The sequence below is a fragment of the Lithobates pipiens genome, unplaced genomic scaffold (assembly GCF_037356315.1).
Source record: "Lithobates pipiens isolate NorthernLeopardFrog02 unplaced genomic scaffold, aLitPip1_a1.2 Scaffold_8, whole genome shotgun sequence".
Lineage (NCBI taxonomy): Eukaryota > Metazoa > Chordata > Amphibia > Anura > Ranidae > Lithobates > Lithobates pipiens.
Window position 1 is genome coordinate 243,168,750 of NW_027507903.1, and position 17,769 is coordinate 243,186,518.

The 17,769-nt window shown below is 45.2% G+C and overlaps 1 protein-coding gene across 2 annotated transcripts in view; it reads right to left on the bottom strand.

Annotated features, from left to right (window-relative positions):
* RAB3IP (RAB3A interacting protein) overlaps window positions 1–17,769 on the bottom strand; it is a 120,636-nt gene that overhangs the window by 64,590 nt on the left and 38,277 nt on the right. Inside the window, exons 2-4 of one of the 2 annotated variants that reach the window (XM_077468927.1) lie at window positions 15,154–15,417; window positions 12,992–13,250; window positions 9,918–10,013 (exon numbers count right to left, since the gene is read on the bottom strand). In XM_077468927.1, the coding sequence (XP_077325053.1) occupies window positions 9,918–10,013; window positions 12,992–13,250; window positions 15,154–15,395 (597 nt within the window). In that variant the 5' untranslated portion in view covers window positions 15,396–15,417. Of the gene's footprint in view, window positions 1–7,908; window positions 8,026–9,917; window positions 10,014–12,991; window positions 13,251–15,153; window positions 15,418–17,769 lie in introns of those variants that run through there. The other variant, XM_077468928.1, reaches the window with a different exon arrangement.

Below are 17,769 nucleotides of genomic sequence, written 5' to 3' on the forward strand. Positions count from 1 at the left end.
CCTGTGTCTTATGGAAACATCAAATTTGCGCTAAACACTGCAAATTTCAAAAATATGTACTTTGTTTTTTTATGCAAAAAAATAAAAAAAGATAAAGGGATTCATGGACTTTCCCGTAGAAGTGTAAAACAAAACAAAAGTGTGGCACGCAATAGTGAACAAACATATGCTGAATTAAACAACCAAAACAATAGAGTGCTGATATTTGGTAAAATACAAAAAATAAATAAAAATAAAATAAAAAGAATAAATAGGATTTTTTGTACTCACCGTAAAATCCTTTTCTCTATAATTCACCGACCGACACAGCTCCTCTCTGTAACTAAATGGGTTTGTTAGCCTGCCACTAGGAGAACTAGGCTAAATTGTAACACAATACACAGAACTGTCAGTACCGCCCAGGGGGCGGACCCTGTGCCAACAACCCCTCCCTGCCTCCCCAGCAGACTCAGTACATCAACAGGCAGTACAACGTAGAAAAAAGGAGGGGTGGGTGCTGTGTCGGTCGGTGAAATTACAGAGAAAAGGATTTTACAGAGAGTACAAAAAATACTATTTTCTCTTATATTCACCGACCGACAGCTCCTCTCCTCTAAATGGGACGTCCCCAAGCAGTGCCAAATGAGGGGTGGGGAAAAAAAAAACAGCATTAAAACTTCATCCACCATGGCAAGTGGGAACTAGTGAAACGAACCCCACAAAAAACAGCAGTGTACGGAAAAACACACCGCCATACAACCGGGTATTCTCAACAGGAGAGATCCCCAACACCGCAAACTTTTTGCGGAAGTAATGCAACAGTGCATTAAACAGTATTGCGTTTTTATCGAAAAACCAGGAAAAAATCTCTATTGCAACTATACGGCCATCTGCAAAAAACTTTGCGGCCAAAACAGGCATCAGCCGATGCACTGACGTCTACCTTGTAGAACTTGTAGAACTTGGTAAACGCATGGACAGACGACCTGGTCGCCGCCTTACACACCTCAGCGACCGACGCTTGGTCGGAAGGCCCAAGACGTTCCAATTGCCCTTGTATAGTGGGCAGTGACCGGAAAGGGGGGCACGTGCCCCTTCAAGGTGTAGGCTTGTACTACAATCTGTCTGATCCACCTCAAAATAGTGGCAGACGAGACCGCCATACCCTTCTTTAGACCAGCCACCGAAACAAACAGCGAGTCTGACTTCCGAAAGGGAGCTGTGGCAGACAAATACACTTTTAGGGTCCTAACCACGTGGAGAGCGTGAAGGGCCACCTCTTTGGGGTGCTTCAGCTTAGGACACAATGATGGTAATACAATGTCCTCATTGATATGAAAAGCCGAGACCAACTTCGGTAGAAAGGACAGTTGCGGACGCAACACCACCTTATCCCTGTGGATGACCAGATAAGGTGACTTGCAGGACAAGGCTGCCAATTCCGAAACCCTCCTGGCCGATGTTATGGCCACTAGGAAAACCACTTTCTGTGAAAGAGTCAACAAGGGAATCTCCCTGATATTCTCAAATGGCGGCTTTTGAAGCGCCAACACCAGGTTCAAATCCCACGGAGGTAACGGTGAACGCACCGGAGGGACTACATGTCGTACCCCCTGAACAAAGGTACTCACTAATGAATGAGACGCCAGGGGTCTCTGAAAAAAAAAAAAAGACAGCCAGAGCTGAAATTTGCCCCTTTATGGTGCTCAACGCCAACTTCTGGTCTACACCTTGCTGAAGAAACAGCAGGATCCTGGATATAGAAAAGGAGCGCAAATGCCACCCTTTCTCCTCACACATAGAGATATAGGCCTTCCAGGTATGATACATCTTCCGTGAAGAATCACCAAGTCTGACAGACCCGGTTCCCCAGCACCTGGCTCTCAATAGCCATGCCGTTAAAGCCAGCGATGGTAAAGCAGGGTGAAAGATTGGACCTTGAGATAGGAGGTCCTCTCGCAGTAGCAATCGCCAGGGAGCGTCTGCCACCAGACTCACCCGGTCTGCATACCAGGGCTGCTGAGGCCAATCTGGGGCCACCAGGATTACTGGGATCCCCTAGTCTTCCACTCTGCGCAGCAGGTGTGGCAACAGTTTTAGCGGAGGAAAGGCGTAGATCAGCTAGTACTGATCCCATGGAGCCACCAGCACGTCTGATGCGTCTGCCCACGGATCTCTTGTCCTGGACACGAATCTCGGCACCTTCCGATTGAGGCAGGAGGCCAATAGATCCACATCGGGTGTGCCCCATTTCAGGCACAACAGCCTGAATATCTCCGGATGCAATGCCCATTCTCCTGGGTCCAGCATCTGTCGACTCAGATAGTCCGCCTGCCAATTTTCCACCCCTGGGATGTAAATGGCCGACAGGGCTGGAACGTGTCGCTCTGCCCACCGAAGTATGTGAGCGACCTCCCGAGTAGCGGCTGAGCTTCTTGTTCCCCCTTGGCGATTATGCACGCCACAGCCGTGGCATTGTCTGACTGTATCCTGGTTGGACACCCTTAAAGACACATCGACCATGTGTGGAGACACCGCCTAATCGCTCTCAACTCGAACAGATTGATCAGCAACTTGGATTCTTCCGTCCACCAGAGGCCCTGAGCCGACTGAATCCCCATCACTCCACCCCAGCCGGATAGACTGGCGTCCATAGTGATCACCGTCCATTTCAGAGGAAGGAACGATTTTCCGGACTGAATCACCGGGGACCTCAACCACCAGATCAGGGAGTCCTGACTGGCTGGCTCACCTGGATCTGCCAATCCAGGGACAATGGAGATTTGTCCCATTTTGTCAAAATCTCCTTCTGCAGGACTCTGGTGTGGAACTGGGCATAAGGTACTGCCTCGAAGGAGGCTACCATGAGCCCCAGTACTCGCATGCAAAAGCGGAGCTATGACCACTTGCGGTTCATCAGTAGTTTGACCGCAGATCTGAGAGTCTGCAGTTTGTCTGAAGGGAGAAAGACCCTCGCTTCCCTGGAGTCCAATAGTAAACCTAGGTACTCCAGATGCTGGGTCGGTACAATCACTGGACTTCTTTAGGTTCAACAGCCACCCAAATTTTTGCAGGGTCTGCATGGTGATCGCCATATCCTCCTCTAATTCTGAGGCGGAAGATGCTCTCAGAAGGAGATTGTCTAGGTAACCCACGATCGTGATCTCGCGTTGTCGCAGCAATGCCAACACTGGAGCTAGTACTTTGGTAAAGACTCAGGGGGCTGATGCCAGGCCAAAAAGGGAGAGACAAATTGGTAGTGGGCTTCCCCGACTGCAAATCGCAGAAATTTTTGATGGCGAAGGCATATGGGTATGTGCAGGTACTCATCCAGTATTTGTCCAAGGACGCCAGGGAGTCCGCTTGATGGAGTGCAGCAACTACTGAGCGAACTGATTCCATATGAAACCTCTGCACTTTTACGAAGTGATTGAGGGCTTTTAAGTCCAAGATCAGATGTACCCCTTCCTTCTTGGGAACCACAAACAGATGAGTAGACCCCTGGAAGCGTTCCAATTCCGGAACTGGTACAATCACCCCTTGATTCAGCAAATCCCTCACTGCCCCCAACAGGGCCTCCCGGCAAACCGGGGATGCGGGTATGCTGGAGGGGAAGAATCCGTTTGGCAGCCAATAGAGAAACTATCTTGTAGCCTGTAGAAATCAGGTCGCAGACCCATTGGTCGGATAACCGGGAGGTCCACCAGGCTGAAAACTCCCGAAGGCGCCCCCCCACCCGAGATGTGGGTGGGGGGCAAACCTTTATGCGGTAGCACTTGTGTTCGCAGGCTTGTTAGGCTTGTGGTTCCAGGGATGCTTTTGACCGTCCGTGGACGTCCTGTCGGGCTGGGAACGTTTTGTCGAAGCACCAGGCGGACGAAAAAGCCGCTTGTGAGCGGAAAAAGAGGGCCCTTGCCTGCAGCGTGGCTCCTTAGCCTTCCTGGCCTGTGGGAGTAGTGTACTCTTACCACACATGACATTTTTGATAATGTCATCCAACGAAGCTCCAAAGAGCCGGTCGCCAAGGGAAGATCTGTCAGGGCTTTCTTGGATGCCTGGTCAGCAGACCAGAATTTTAGCCAAATCAGGCGCCTCAGCACTACAGCTGACACTTAAGCCCTGGATAACAGAGGGAGAGTATGCAGGGCTGCGTCACAAATGTACTTAAGGCCTTGCACTAGTTGGTCTGCTAGTTCCACGCAGACAGGGGAGGCCTGTTTCTCTCCCAATTCACGGTGCAAAAGTTTTGTCCACTCAGTCAGTGTCTGCGACACCAGTGCGGATGCCAGTACAGGTCGCACGGCTGACCACACAACCGTAAACAACGAACGAGCCACCACCTCAGCCTTCCTGTCCATGGGATCCTTGAATGCATGAGTCCCCTCAACCGGGATCATGGTTACTTTATTTAACCTGGCTACTGAGGGGTCCACGACCGGAGGAGCCGACCACTTTTTGAGAAGGCTTTCCTCAAAGGGGTAACGCACCGCCAAATGTTTGGGGACCAAAAAAGGTCCTTTGCGGCCGACCCCATTCCCTGTATATGAATTTGTTAAAATAAGTCAAATACGGGAACACCTTAGGTGAACATGCTGGCTTGTGGGACCCAAAAGGGACTGTTACATCAGCAGAGGAATCCACTGAATCTTAAGGGTATCACGCACAGCTGTGATAAGTGCTCCAACAAGCGCCTTGTCGCACCCGGATGGGGAATCATCCTCACTGTTCGAACGGTCCTGGTCAGCCACGTCTGATAGGTCAGAGTGGGGGTCTCCAGCCGCAGCAGGGGCCGAGTCTGCATCAGAACTTTCCCCAGAGGACGGGGGGGGGGGGGGGCAGGGGCCTCTTACGTGCACCTTTCCTGCCATGTGCTGCCTCTATCTTAGCAACATAGGAGTCCAGGAACACTGTCAGGGTGTCCATGTGCACCGCACTAACCGCAGGTGACCCGGTTGCTATAGCCTGGATTTCGGGGGAAGAAACACCAGTTTCTGAAGCCATGCTGACCCTATCCTGTCTGCCACCTGCAAGGGGACTTAGGACAGTGATGGTCCCACCCTCCTGCTGATGCCACCGGGGGGGTGGGGTTGTGGGGGGGTGCTTAGCGCTAGACTCCCCACCCAGGGGCGTTCTGTGAATGCCAACAACAGTGCCTGTAGTCCCTAGGAGGATCCCAGATGCAGAGAGGAGAAAAAACTGTGTCAGCAGCAGCTCTAACAGCGGTGCAATGGTCTGCAGAACAGCTTCAACGTTCCACACAGAGCCATCCAGTGTCCCTCACACACAGGGAATACAGGAAGGGACAAGAAAAAGCACATTGCAAACTGTCACAAGAGGCCAGCGGTGAAGAAAGCATTTTGGCTTTCACAAAATGGCCGCCAATGTAATCCATAGGAATCCCAAGGAAAATGGCTGCTGAAGCTCCCAGGGGAATCTATAGCTTTCCCAAATCCAAGATGGCCGCCAGAACGGTGCCATGAGGTGAAAAGAGCAAAAAATAAAAACCAAACTGCCTGCTGACTCAGACATCCTCCACCAAAACTGCCTTTTTTGGACCCCCAGACCTGGACCAGGACTGAACAGCAACCGCACAGAGCCCCACAGGTGAGAAACAGCGACCCACACACCCCCCCCCCCTCAGAGGGGGGGGGGAGGGGTGATAGGGACTTGGGAGAGAAGATAAGGAGGTGAGGTGGCCCCTGAATCGACCCCCCAGGGAAAGCCCAGCTGCTCCCCTCACCGAAGCAGGGAGAGCCTACTTGCCAGTCCTGAAGAGCTGGGAGACATGCCGTGGTAGCAGACTCCTGATCAGTACAGGGAAGGTTACTGGCCCGGTATACTGTGATCCAGACATCAGTAGCCCGGTCATATGTATACCCCGGAGCATTTAAGCTCACCGACTACCTCTGGAGCTGAGGTATGTCATGGCCTGCCGAGCTGTAGCTGCTCACGCTCGATGGCCGGAATGGGAAGACTACAAGGATTTCATTAACCAGCCTGTCACCCAGCCGGCAGTTGATATGAGAGATCCTGAGATCTGCTCTTGCACAAAAAGCAGCAAACCTGCAGTAAAAAACATGGACCGAGAGGCCCGCAGGGTTTCCCATGTCATTCTCCTTGCTAGGCAAAATAAAAACTGAAGCTGCTAGGAGCAGTGGGAAGGGTTGATAGCATGGGGCCCGCCCCCCGGGGCAGGATTAAAGTTCTGTGTATTGTGTAACAATTTTGCCTAGTTTCTCCTAATGGCAGGCTATACAACCATAGTTACAGAGAGGAGCTGTGTCGGTCGGTGAATATAAGAGAAACAAAAATGGATACAGTGGGGAAATCAATTATTTGATCCAGTTACAAAGAAATGGTCTATAATTTTTTCCTCATAGGTGTATTTTAAATGATAGAGTTAGAATATCATCCAAAACTTAGACCCCTTTCACACTGGAGCGTTTCGCAGTCGCTATAGTGTTAAAAATAGCGCCTGCAAAACGCCCTAAAACAGCTGCTCCATTCACTCCAGTGTGAAAGCCCAAGGGCATTCACTCCAGTGTGAATGCCTGAGGGCTTTCACACTGGAGCGGTGCGCTGGCAGGGTATCAAAAAAAGACCTGGCAGCAGCTTCTTTGGAGCGGTGTTACTCGTTGCTCCTCCACTCCTGCTCCCCATTGAGATCAATGGGGCAGCGCTGCGATACTGGCAGTGTTTTGCAGGCGGATTTAACCCCTTTTTGGGCGCTAGCTGGGGGGTTAAAACTGCCCTGCTAGCGGCCAAATATCGCTACTTTACAGGCGACGGCTCAGCATGAAAGGGGTCTTATAAATCGAGTTGCAGCTCAGTGAGTAATATAAGTAGTTGATACCCTACCAGCCAACAGGAATTCTGCCTTCCACAGACCGGCTACAGTTTGTGCTCATGTGGTACACAGATTAGTCCTGTCAATTTAAGAAGGTGCTCCTAACGACAACTCGTTATGTGTACAAAAGACGTCTGTCCATAGAATCTCTTTCCTCCATTCAAACCTCACCATCGTGGGCAAGACCAAAAAGCTTTTAAAGGATGTCAGGAACAAGATTATAGACCGGTACAAAACTGGAATAGGCTACAAGACCATCAGCAAGAAGCTTTGTGAGAAGGAGATGGCTGATGGAGCAATTTTTTGAAAATGGACGAAATACAAAATAACCATCAATCGCCCTCGTCTGGAGCACAATGCAAGACTTCACCTCATGGGGCAAGGATGATCATGAGAAAAGTGAGGGGTCGTCCCAGAACTACATAGGAGGAGCTTGTGAATGATCTCAAGGCATAAACCATTGGTAACACAATACGGTAACCATGGATTGAAATCCTGCAGCGCCCAGGAGGTCCCCCCTCCTCAAGAAGGCACATGTACACTGCCATCTGAAGTTTGTCAATGAACATCTAAATGATTCAGAGAAGGATTGGAAGAAAGTGATCTCGTCAGATGAGACCAAAACTGAGCTGTTTGGAGGAAGAACAATGCTGACTATAACCCCAAGAACACCATCCCTACAGTCAAACATGGAGGTGGAAACATTGTTTTGGGATTGTTTCTCTGCTAAAAGGTACAGGCCGACTTTGCAGCATTGAGGGGCCAATGTATTGTAAAATCTTGGATGAGAACCTTCTTCCCTCAGCCAGAAACACTGAAGATGGGTAGTGGATGTGGTCTTCCAGCATGACAATGACCTAAAACATACCGCCAAGGCAACAAGAAAAAGCACATTAAGGTCATGGAGTGGACTAGCCAGGCTCCAGACCTTAATCCTATAGATAATTTATGGAGGGAGTTGAAACTTCGAGTTTCTAAATGATAGCCAAGAAATCTTAAGGATTTAGATAAGATCTGTAAAGAGTGGACCAAAATCCCTCCTGAGATGCAAACCTAGTAACCAACTACAAGAAACGTCTTACCTCTGCGCTTGCCAACAATGGTTTCTTCAAGTACCAAGTCATGTTTTGCTTGGGGATCAAATACTTATTTTACTCACTGAAGTTCAACTCAGTTTAGAACATTTGTGTCTTCTTTCTGGATTTTTGGTTGATATTCTGTCCCTATCATTTAAAATACACCTATGATAAAAAATTATAGACCCTTCATTACTTTGGAAGTGGGCAAACTTACAAAATCTGCAGGGGATCAAATAATTAAAATTTCCCCCACTGTATTCTAAAAAAAATAAAAAATTAAAAAATAAAAAAGTTTTGCCTTGCATCTCTATACACTGAAATAATAAATGTAACTTACACATTTATAGGCTGACATTCTTGGTCTCTCCTTTTTATATTTCAAGTTATCTGGCTGTCAGGCATCAAGTCACTAACCTGCTACAAGTAAGCAGATAAGGAGTTCTGATTTTACTTGCTGCTCAATTGTTCTAGCTAAAAACTCAATAGGTCTGAAGCCAATGGACCAATCAGACAGCCTGTCATCTAGCATATTCAGGAGGTTCGTTAATAGCTGCCAACATACTGTATTTCCCTCAGTACATTTTTTTTTGTTTTTAAAGAAAGATTGTTTTCCATGGTCATGTGTTAATAACTTTGGGACAGACATGCAGCTCAAAATGGCCATTTTCTTTGGAAGCAACAACACAAAAATAATGAACAGTACAAAAGGTATTAACCATCTCAATACAGTGCATTTTCACCCCCTTTCTGCCCAAGCCATTTTTCAGCTTTCTGCGCTGTCACACTTTGAATGACAATTGCGCGTCATACGACACTGTACTCAGATGAAATTGTTATCATTTTGTCCCCACAAAGATATATTTTGGTGGTATTTGATCACCTCTGTGGTTTTTATTTTTTTCGTTATAAACAAAAGAAGATTGACAAGTTAGAAAAAAATATATATATATTTTAGACTTTTTGCTATAATATTCAATTTATTTATTTTTTTTAAAGAAATTTTTTCCTCAGTTTAGGCCAATATGTATTCTTCTACATATTTTTGCGGGAAAAAAAAAAAAAAAAAAAAAAAAAAAAAAAATCGCAACAAGCGTATACCGATTGGTTTGCGCAAAAGTTATAGCGTCTACAAAATAGAGGATAGATTTATAGCATTTTTTATTTATTTATTTTTACTAATAAATGGTGGCAATCTGTGATTTTTATTGCGACTGATATTGCGGCAGACATATCACGGACAATTTTGACACATTTTTGGGACCATTCACATTTATACAGTGATCCATGCTATAAAAATGCATTGATTACTGTATAAATGCGACTGGCAGGGAAGGGGTTAACAATAGGGGGTTAAAATGTTCCCTGCGAGTGATTCTAACTGTAGGGAGAGGGGATTCACAAGGGGAGGAGACCGATCTGTGTTTCCCTGTACTGAGAACACACAATCGATCTCTCCTCTGACAGGACCGTGGAGTTGTGTTTACACACACAGCTCCACGGTCCTGCTGTGTTACCAGGCAATCGCGGGTGCCTGGCGGACATTGCGGCCTCCGGGCACGCGCATCGAGTCCCCAGTGACACGGCAAGCTCGCGCCCCCTGGTGGGCTGGGAAGGCGAGGGTGTCATATGACGACCTCCCACAAAGAGAGCTGCACCGCCTGGCCATCAACTGAAAGCCTGCGGTCGGCAAGCAGTTAAACACATACCCAGTAGGTGCACATATATGTGTACAATGTACAGTATATACACACACAGTGGTGTTCATTTTTAGAAGCCTATATACAGCATCCTGAAAGTATTCACAGTGCTTCACTTTTTCCACATTTTGTTATGTTACAGCCTTATTTCAGATGGATTAAATCTATTTTCCTCGAAATTCTACAAACATGACCCCATGACGACAGTGTGAAAGTAATTTGTTTCAAATCTTTGCAAATTTATTTTAAAAAATAAAAATGTTACGTCCGTCATGTTTTTTGCACTTTGTATACCATCTCTGATAAAGCACTTACTTCAAACAGACTAGCTGTAAGCTCTTCAAGCTCCTGGCCAAGTTGGTCCCGCACTTTAGAAAGTCTCTCACATTCTTCATCTTTTAATTTCAGCTCCTTTAAATTATACAATAAGTTACAAGTTATTTGGTAGTTAATGCAACACATTTCAGTCCTTTCTAGATCAGAGACAATAAAAGAAAACCATTCACCACACCCAACTAGATTTGATGTGCTTGTGCCTGTATATCTGCAGGCACCCAGGAAACGACAATTATCTGAATTTTACAATTTCAATACACAATATTTAAAGTGGACCTAAACTCAAAAAGTTAAAGGAGATTTGTCATAGGAACTATTTAGAAATGTTAATTGTGCCAGTAATCCTTGTACCTGGCAGGCCCCTGGGCCGAGTACACTTTTGTACCATACTTGACTGGACTGACAAGGTCCTTCCTCAGCCCCTCCTTTCTTTTGTTTCTTGCGGTATATCTTTTACTTGTGCTTTTTGGAACCTGACTCATTGCAATGTTTTATCTGATATTAAGAGTATATATCCTCTTAAAGAGTGTACTTCTATTGTTACGGCAGACTGCCTTTGTAACACCTTATCTTTATGTATCTTATGGTACTGTTTTTCCTTGTGGTTGTTTTCTTTTTTTTTATGTCAATAAAGCATTTGAACAAGAAATGTTACTTATGCCTACGAATTAACCTAACTACTAATTGTCTTGCATTACTTCTGAAAAATAAAAGTGCATTCCTGAGATACAAGGGTGCCAAGATCTGAAGTGTGGGATCCAAAGCACTGCTGTTCTCGACTGCTAATCTTGGAGGATATGGTGATGTCACTATTGTGTTTCAGTTTTCTTTGCTGAAGGCAGATATGAGGAAGAAAAGCTTTAATGAAGATGGCAGCCCCAACGCGATGACAGTGTGATAAAAGGTCACAATAGGTCAGTAATGAGAAAAATATCAGCTCCAGGAAGCCTACAGTCAGTACTGCTCACTTGTCAATTGTCCCCTGCCTGCCTTTTTTGGGAACAGGTTTCAGAGTTTGGCACCTCTTTAACCAGTTCCTGACCATGTCGCGCAGGTATACTGTGGCAGAATGGCTCCCCTGGGCGAAATCCGATACAGGTAAGTTCTTCCCTTTTTCAGCCACCAGAGGGCGCGCGTGCACCCACTGCACAGCGGGGGACCCAATGTACGTGGCTGGCAACCGCAATCACATGCACGAGCACCAGCATGGGGATTTATGTGCGTAAACACACAAATCCCTGTGCTGTCATAGGAGCCATATCATGTGTCCCTACTAATTAGAAAAAACGATAGTCATCTCCTCGCCTAGTCAATATCCTCATACAGTTAGAACACACTGAGGGAACACACACAACCCCTCGATCGCCCCCTAGTGTTAACCCCTTCCAGTGACATTTACACAGTAAATCAGTGCATTTTTATAGCACTGATCACTGATTTCATGTTTATATAAAAGTCTTAAATTATTACTCTTTTAAGAGAGTATTAAGTTCTCTCAGTCGAAGACAAGCAAATCCTGGAAAACAATTCAAGTAAAACTGTACTTCTCAAACAAGAGAAATATGCATTTCTGCCACTGGGGGGTACACTAGGGGAAAGGCTTGTGTTTAGTTTGCTTGTGGCCTCTATCCTGTACCTCCTACAGTTGGGTGATTATAGGGATACAATAGATAATAATTAAGGCCTGAGAGAACAGAAACTGACAGGTAAAAGGGTACATTTGTCTGACAAATTAGTTGATCTTTACAACCTTTAAAAAATAATGTTCTCCACCATCACAGCAACATGTTTATCCATAGTTTGGTCAGTAAGTAGGTTTTTTTCTTTTCCTCTCCGTAAAATGATGAGACCGACACCTAGAGTTTGGAAACATTTCCACAGTGCAATTTCTGCTGAGAGCAAATCTTCAATTTGCAATAATTGTGAGAAGAAATATGTTTCCAAATGCTACAAGGATGACAAAACACATCCTTGCATGCCAGAGGTGCCCTAAAGACATTAAAAATACTGTATGGAGCAAAATGATGATATGCTTCTGGATCAGCATGGTCAAAAACTAAAAAGGACTTTCAATTTTTAAAACTACTCCCAAATGATTTTTTAAAATTTTCCCCAAAATTTTCTGGAAAACAAACATGGAAAATTTTATTTTTTGTTTTAATGGCTTTAAAATTTCCAGAAGTTTTGCATCTCAAGATAGCAGGCATTTTTGTGAGTTTTCTACAAGATGGTTTTGTATACTTTGATCTGACACTTGGCTTGGTCCAGCTCCCAATATTATTTGGTGAGATGTGTACAGATCTCGTTTATTTTTATTTTTTTGTATGTGTCACAATAACTCTGGATACTTGAGTCATATAATTCTGGATGCTGTTCCACCTCTTCTATGAGTACTGATGCATTAATATGTCTTCATGACACTTGCTGGAGAGGTCTCTTGTTGACACAAAACTTGGCCACTGCAATAATGCTCAGTGTCTCTGCTTCTGCCTGCCAAAGCCAGTATTGCTGGCTGGCTTGATGCTTTTGCCTGCACACAGAAGCACACGGTTTTTACCACAGAGCTGCTCTGTCCTAGTTCTCCATTTCCCAGTGCATTCTGGGATACAGGAAGCTAAGGTGCAGTTACGGCATGATACTACTGAAATAAATGGAGGCGGCTGATAAGCGACATGCTGCCTAATTTTTAACACAATGCTACCAGTCCTGTGTGTACTGCACTGTGTGGTGCCCATTGCAATATTTACGGCAGGCATTAAAGAGGGGTTATGAGGCTTTAAAAATGTTTCTTAAAATGCTACTTAAACTCAGGGTACTGATGCACATGTGAACAAGCCTTAGGAATGTTTATGTTTTTGCATTCAATATACACAGAACCAATGACCTTTTTGTTTTAAGATAGCTAGCACAATGACAAGGACCCTCATATTTCAAAGTTGGTCAAAAGAACATTTTTAGCTACCTTCTAAGACTGCAACTAAATATAGTTTTATAACAGAAGACTGTGGCTAATACAATAATTCTCATAGGCTTAACACTGTGCACGTTATTACTCTCTGGGCTTTAGCAAGCTCCTCCTTTAGTCGTTCATATCCTTTTTCTCTGACTTCTAGAACAGATGGACTCCGCAGGCGGGACATGCTGTCTGTACTCCAGTTAAGCACATCATCTGGCCCGTCCACTACATCGGTTAGTGTTGCTCCCTGCAAAAACTCCCTCTCTGCACGGTTGCCGTCCTTCCTCCGACTGTGTTTGGGTGAACATGTCTGACATCCAGAGGTAGAACATGACAAAGTATCCGATAAGCTGGTGCTATAAATAAGATCATACATATTAGTTCGCTGGTCTGCTCATTTAAAAACACTTAAATCTAAATGTATTAATTTAGACCCCTTTCACACAGGGGCCACACCACGTTAGTAGTAAAACGCTGCTAGCTTTAACGGCACTTTTCTCCCTCACTAGCGGCCGATTAAGGGGTTAAAAGTGCCCATGTTACAGTGCTTCGGCAGAGCCGCCCATTCATTCCAACGGGCAGGGGCGGTATACACCGTCCCAAAAGATGCTGCTTGCAGGACTTTTTCTAACATCCTGCAAGCGCACCGCCACAGTGTGAAAGCACTCAGGCTTTCACACTCGGGAGGCATGGGAAGCGTTTTTCAGGTGCTTTACATGCGCCATTTTTAGTGCTAAAACGCCTTCAGTGTGAAAGGGGACCCAAGACCCTATGAAATGTATAAAAAATACAAAAAACAAAGAAAGTGGGTCGTGGGACTTTAAATAAAGGCATGGATGTGTGTTTGCCATTGTCTAGGATACCTAAAATTAGATTGTCACAGTCCCTGATGGGAAGATCTGTGTAACCATAAAGAGTTGCTAATCAATCCAATATATATATATATATATATATATATATATATATATATATATATATATATATATATATATATATATATATATATATATATATATAGTATCATAATATATAATACCTGGATCATGCAGAATAAAGCATAATAGAATACAGTAGTACCCATATTGACATATTTGGATAGACATAATTGGTACAAGCAATCACAATTAAACAACTGAGTGGATATACAGATCAAGTGAACATGGTTATCTTAATAAATGTAGATATAGAATGCAGTTGATAAAATTCATGATTGGAGCAAACTTGACTTGGCATCCTTAAGTGTGGACTTGTTTCATGGCGTTTTAAGCCAATCATCAGGAGTGGGATGCATCAATAATGTCTAAAAAGGTGGAATAAATAAGTAAATAGGTCAGTAAGTTGTCAAATAAACAAATGTTTATGCTTTCAAAAAGAGAACAGGTTTTTGGGAAAATGCACATTACCTTTGGAGACAGCTCATTCAGGGCCACCATCCTACTCCCATTTAGGGACTGTTGGGCTATCCACTTGGGCATCACCAAAGGTAATGTGCATACTCCCAAAAATCTGTTCTCTTTTTGAAAGCATAAACATTTTTTTTTATTTGAGACCTTACTGACCTATTTACTTATTTACTGCACCTTTTTAGACATTTTTAAGGCTGGCTTCACACCTATACACTGTGCTATGCGCAATAACATGCAGCAAAGATCATGCATTTGGGAAAATGCACATTTAGATGGTATATGGCACCCCACTACGCAACTTCACTTGACTGCAAACACACAATGCATCACAGACGACTGTAAAAATGTAAAGGAGCCTATAATGGAGAAGTCCAGCCTGTGTTCATTTGGCTGGGCATCTCCTATGGGTCACAGAAGTGCAATTCGTTTTGCACTCCTGTGACCCGTTTTCAGCAGAGAGCGGTCTGAGGTCCGCTCTCTGCTACGTTACTGGAAACAGTCCAGGCACGCATCATCACAACAATAAAGTCTGGATCTGCCATGTGCCTGAATTGATGCCCGTCTCAGGTTCACAGCGAGCCGCTGAGACGACCACTCCCTGCCCCTCCACAGCTCAGCGCTCCAATGAGCAAGGAGGAGCAGAGAAGAGAGCTGCTGATTGACAGGCAGCAGCTCTACTCTCGGGGATCTATGAGAACCGAGCCATCAGCAATGTTTGATGGCTCGGTTCTCAGTGTAGAGGTGCCGGGGACAGATGCAGCATCAGACCGATGCTGCATTCACCTAGGCAAGTATAAAAGGGGGGGACCCCATACTTCGCTTTTAATGATCTAGTTGTTTAATTAGAAGTTACCTTCTCCCTGTAGCATTGCGGCAACTTAAGTGTCTTGGTGAAGAATACACAGGCTGTGTAGGCAAGTCAGATGCATTCAATGAGTTTTGTTGTGAAGGGTTTGAAGGGACACTTAAAGGTCTGTAGACAACATTAGGTGAGGTAGTTGGTTCCTGAGGCTTTACATCAATAACACCGACATCTGGAGTTGTGGGTGATGCGAGATTCACTTCATGAAATCCTTCCAAGGGATCACTAGCCATAGTATACACATCATCCACACACCTGAAACAAACAAAACACTGCTAAAATTTGAGGATAATACTCATGGTTTAGGTCTGGTTCACACCTATGTGCATTTTGGTGCTTTTTGCAGAAACGCAGTACAGTTAATTTAACATGGTTTCCGATGGTATTTAGTACGTTCTCAGTCACAGAATATAGATGCAGCAACTGACGTCAGGGTGTACTTGCTCCTAGTCAAGTGTCAAAGTATTACAGCCACTAGATTATCAACAGACTGGTGTTCCCCAGGCACAGCCAAATGCTAGCTGACACATTTCCTACAGGACCGTTTCCTTTACAGTGAAAGTTGTGCCACGCTCTTGGCACATCTGGTTTTGCAATATTGCACGCAAATATGCAGCCGCTTGGCCCACCCAAGAGGCCGCATATTTGTGTGCCGTTGGCACCAACAGGTTAAAAAATTTCTTTATACAAGTTCACCTTTGCGAACGTTACACCAGGGTTTAGGGTGGGTGGAACATGCTCCTATTCTTGCATCCTCTCCCCCTTCTAATTGTGACAGTGGGCCAACATCCAGCTGTGTCATACTGTCAGAGTACTGTGAATGGGGGAGGGGGAATGACTACAACTACCATCAGTCATTGCAGCTGATGGCGTGTAGTTCTCAAACTATCAGGGTGCTGATGAGCGCCCTAGGTAGTTCACTGATGCTTCCTGTCATTCAGTAACTGCTTGTCCCCTGTCCGTACAAGGTACAGGTAGACAGCTACACTGACAATCTGCAGGAGCCTGAGATTTCACCGGTGATTAGAAATGCTTTACAGGCTAATAAATAATAACGGCACATTTTTTACCCGCAAAAGATGTGCATTTATTATTATTATTTTTTTTAGAAAGGTGAACTTATCCTTTAAAAATGTATTTTTTCCCCACTGTGGAGGTCCCAGTGATTCCCGAAAAGATACATTCTAAATGTATTTCTACTTGTTGCTTGGGTAAATGGAAAGAAACCCCTTCAAATTGAAGAAATCCCTGGTTGTCACAAGGGTTACAAGATCCAGCGTTTCTACTGGGAGATTTCTCCTCTTTTCTAAGGACAACCCAAAATTTGGTATTTTTTTACTTTCAATTAAAAGAGTAAACATGAGAAATAGAGAGGGTGTATTGCTCTAACAAGGTCACAGAATGCAATAAAAGTCTGACATCTGTTCTAAGGCCTCATGCACACGAGACGCAGTTAAACGCGCATTCAGATGCAGTTGGACAGTTTTTTCAACTGCCCCTGAACTCATTCAATGTTATCCTATGTGTCCATGCACACAGTCTCGTTTTTTTCCGTTTTTATGCAGTTGCGTTTAGTCTCGTTTTTCCAGAAGTAAAAAAATGCGTTCAGAAACAAAAATTTCCACGTTTCAGGCGCAAAACGCGGCAAAACGCGGTAAAACGCGGTAAAACGCGGCAAAACGCCGCTACCGCGTTTAGCCGCGTTTGCGTTTATATGCGTTTTTAAAGGTGACCTTTTTTTTTACATTAAAAATCTCAAAAATGATTGCAAATGATGAAAAACCATTAGAAAAATATTTTAAACAATTGCAATTGCAAGTGGACAATCCACAACTTGTGGCAAGTGACATGGCAGGTGGCAAGTGACGTGGCAAGTGGACAATCCACAACTTGTGGCAAGTGACATGGCAGGTGGCAAGTGATGTGGCAAGTGGACAATCCACACCTTGTGGCAAGTGACGTGGCAGGTGAAGTGGCAAGTGACGTGGAAAGTGGACAATCCACAACTTGTGGCAGGTGACGTGGCAAGTGACCTGGCAGGTGACGCGGCAAGTGACCTGGCAGGTGACATGGCAAGTGGAAAATCAACAACTTGTGGCAGGTGACTGGCATGTGACGTGGCAAGTGGAAAATCAACAACTTGTGGCAGGTGACGTGGCAAGTGACGTGGCAAGTGGACAATCCACTTGTGGCAGGGGACGTGGCAAGTGATGTGGCAAGTGAACAATCCACTTGTGGCAGGGGATGTGGCAAGTGACGTGGCGAGTGGACAATCCACAACTTGTGTCAGGTGATGTGGCAAGTGGACAATCCACAACTTGTGGCAGGTGATGTGGCAAGTGGACAATCCACTTGTGGCAGGTGACGTGGCAGGGGACGTGGCAAGGGATGTGGCAAGTGGACAATCCACAACTTGTGGCAGGTGATGTGGCAAGTGATGTGGCAAGTGGACAATCCACTTGTGGCAGGTGACGTGGCAGGGGACGTGGCAAGGGACGTGGCAAGTGGACAATCCACAACTTGTGGCAGGTGACGTGGCAGGTGATGTGGCAAGTGATGTGGCAGGTGATGTGACAAGTGGACAATCCACATCTTGTGGCAAGTGAC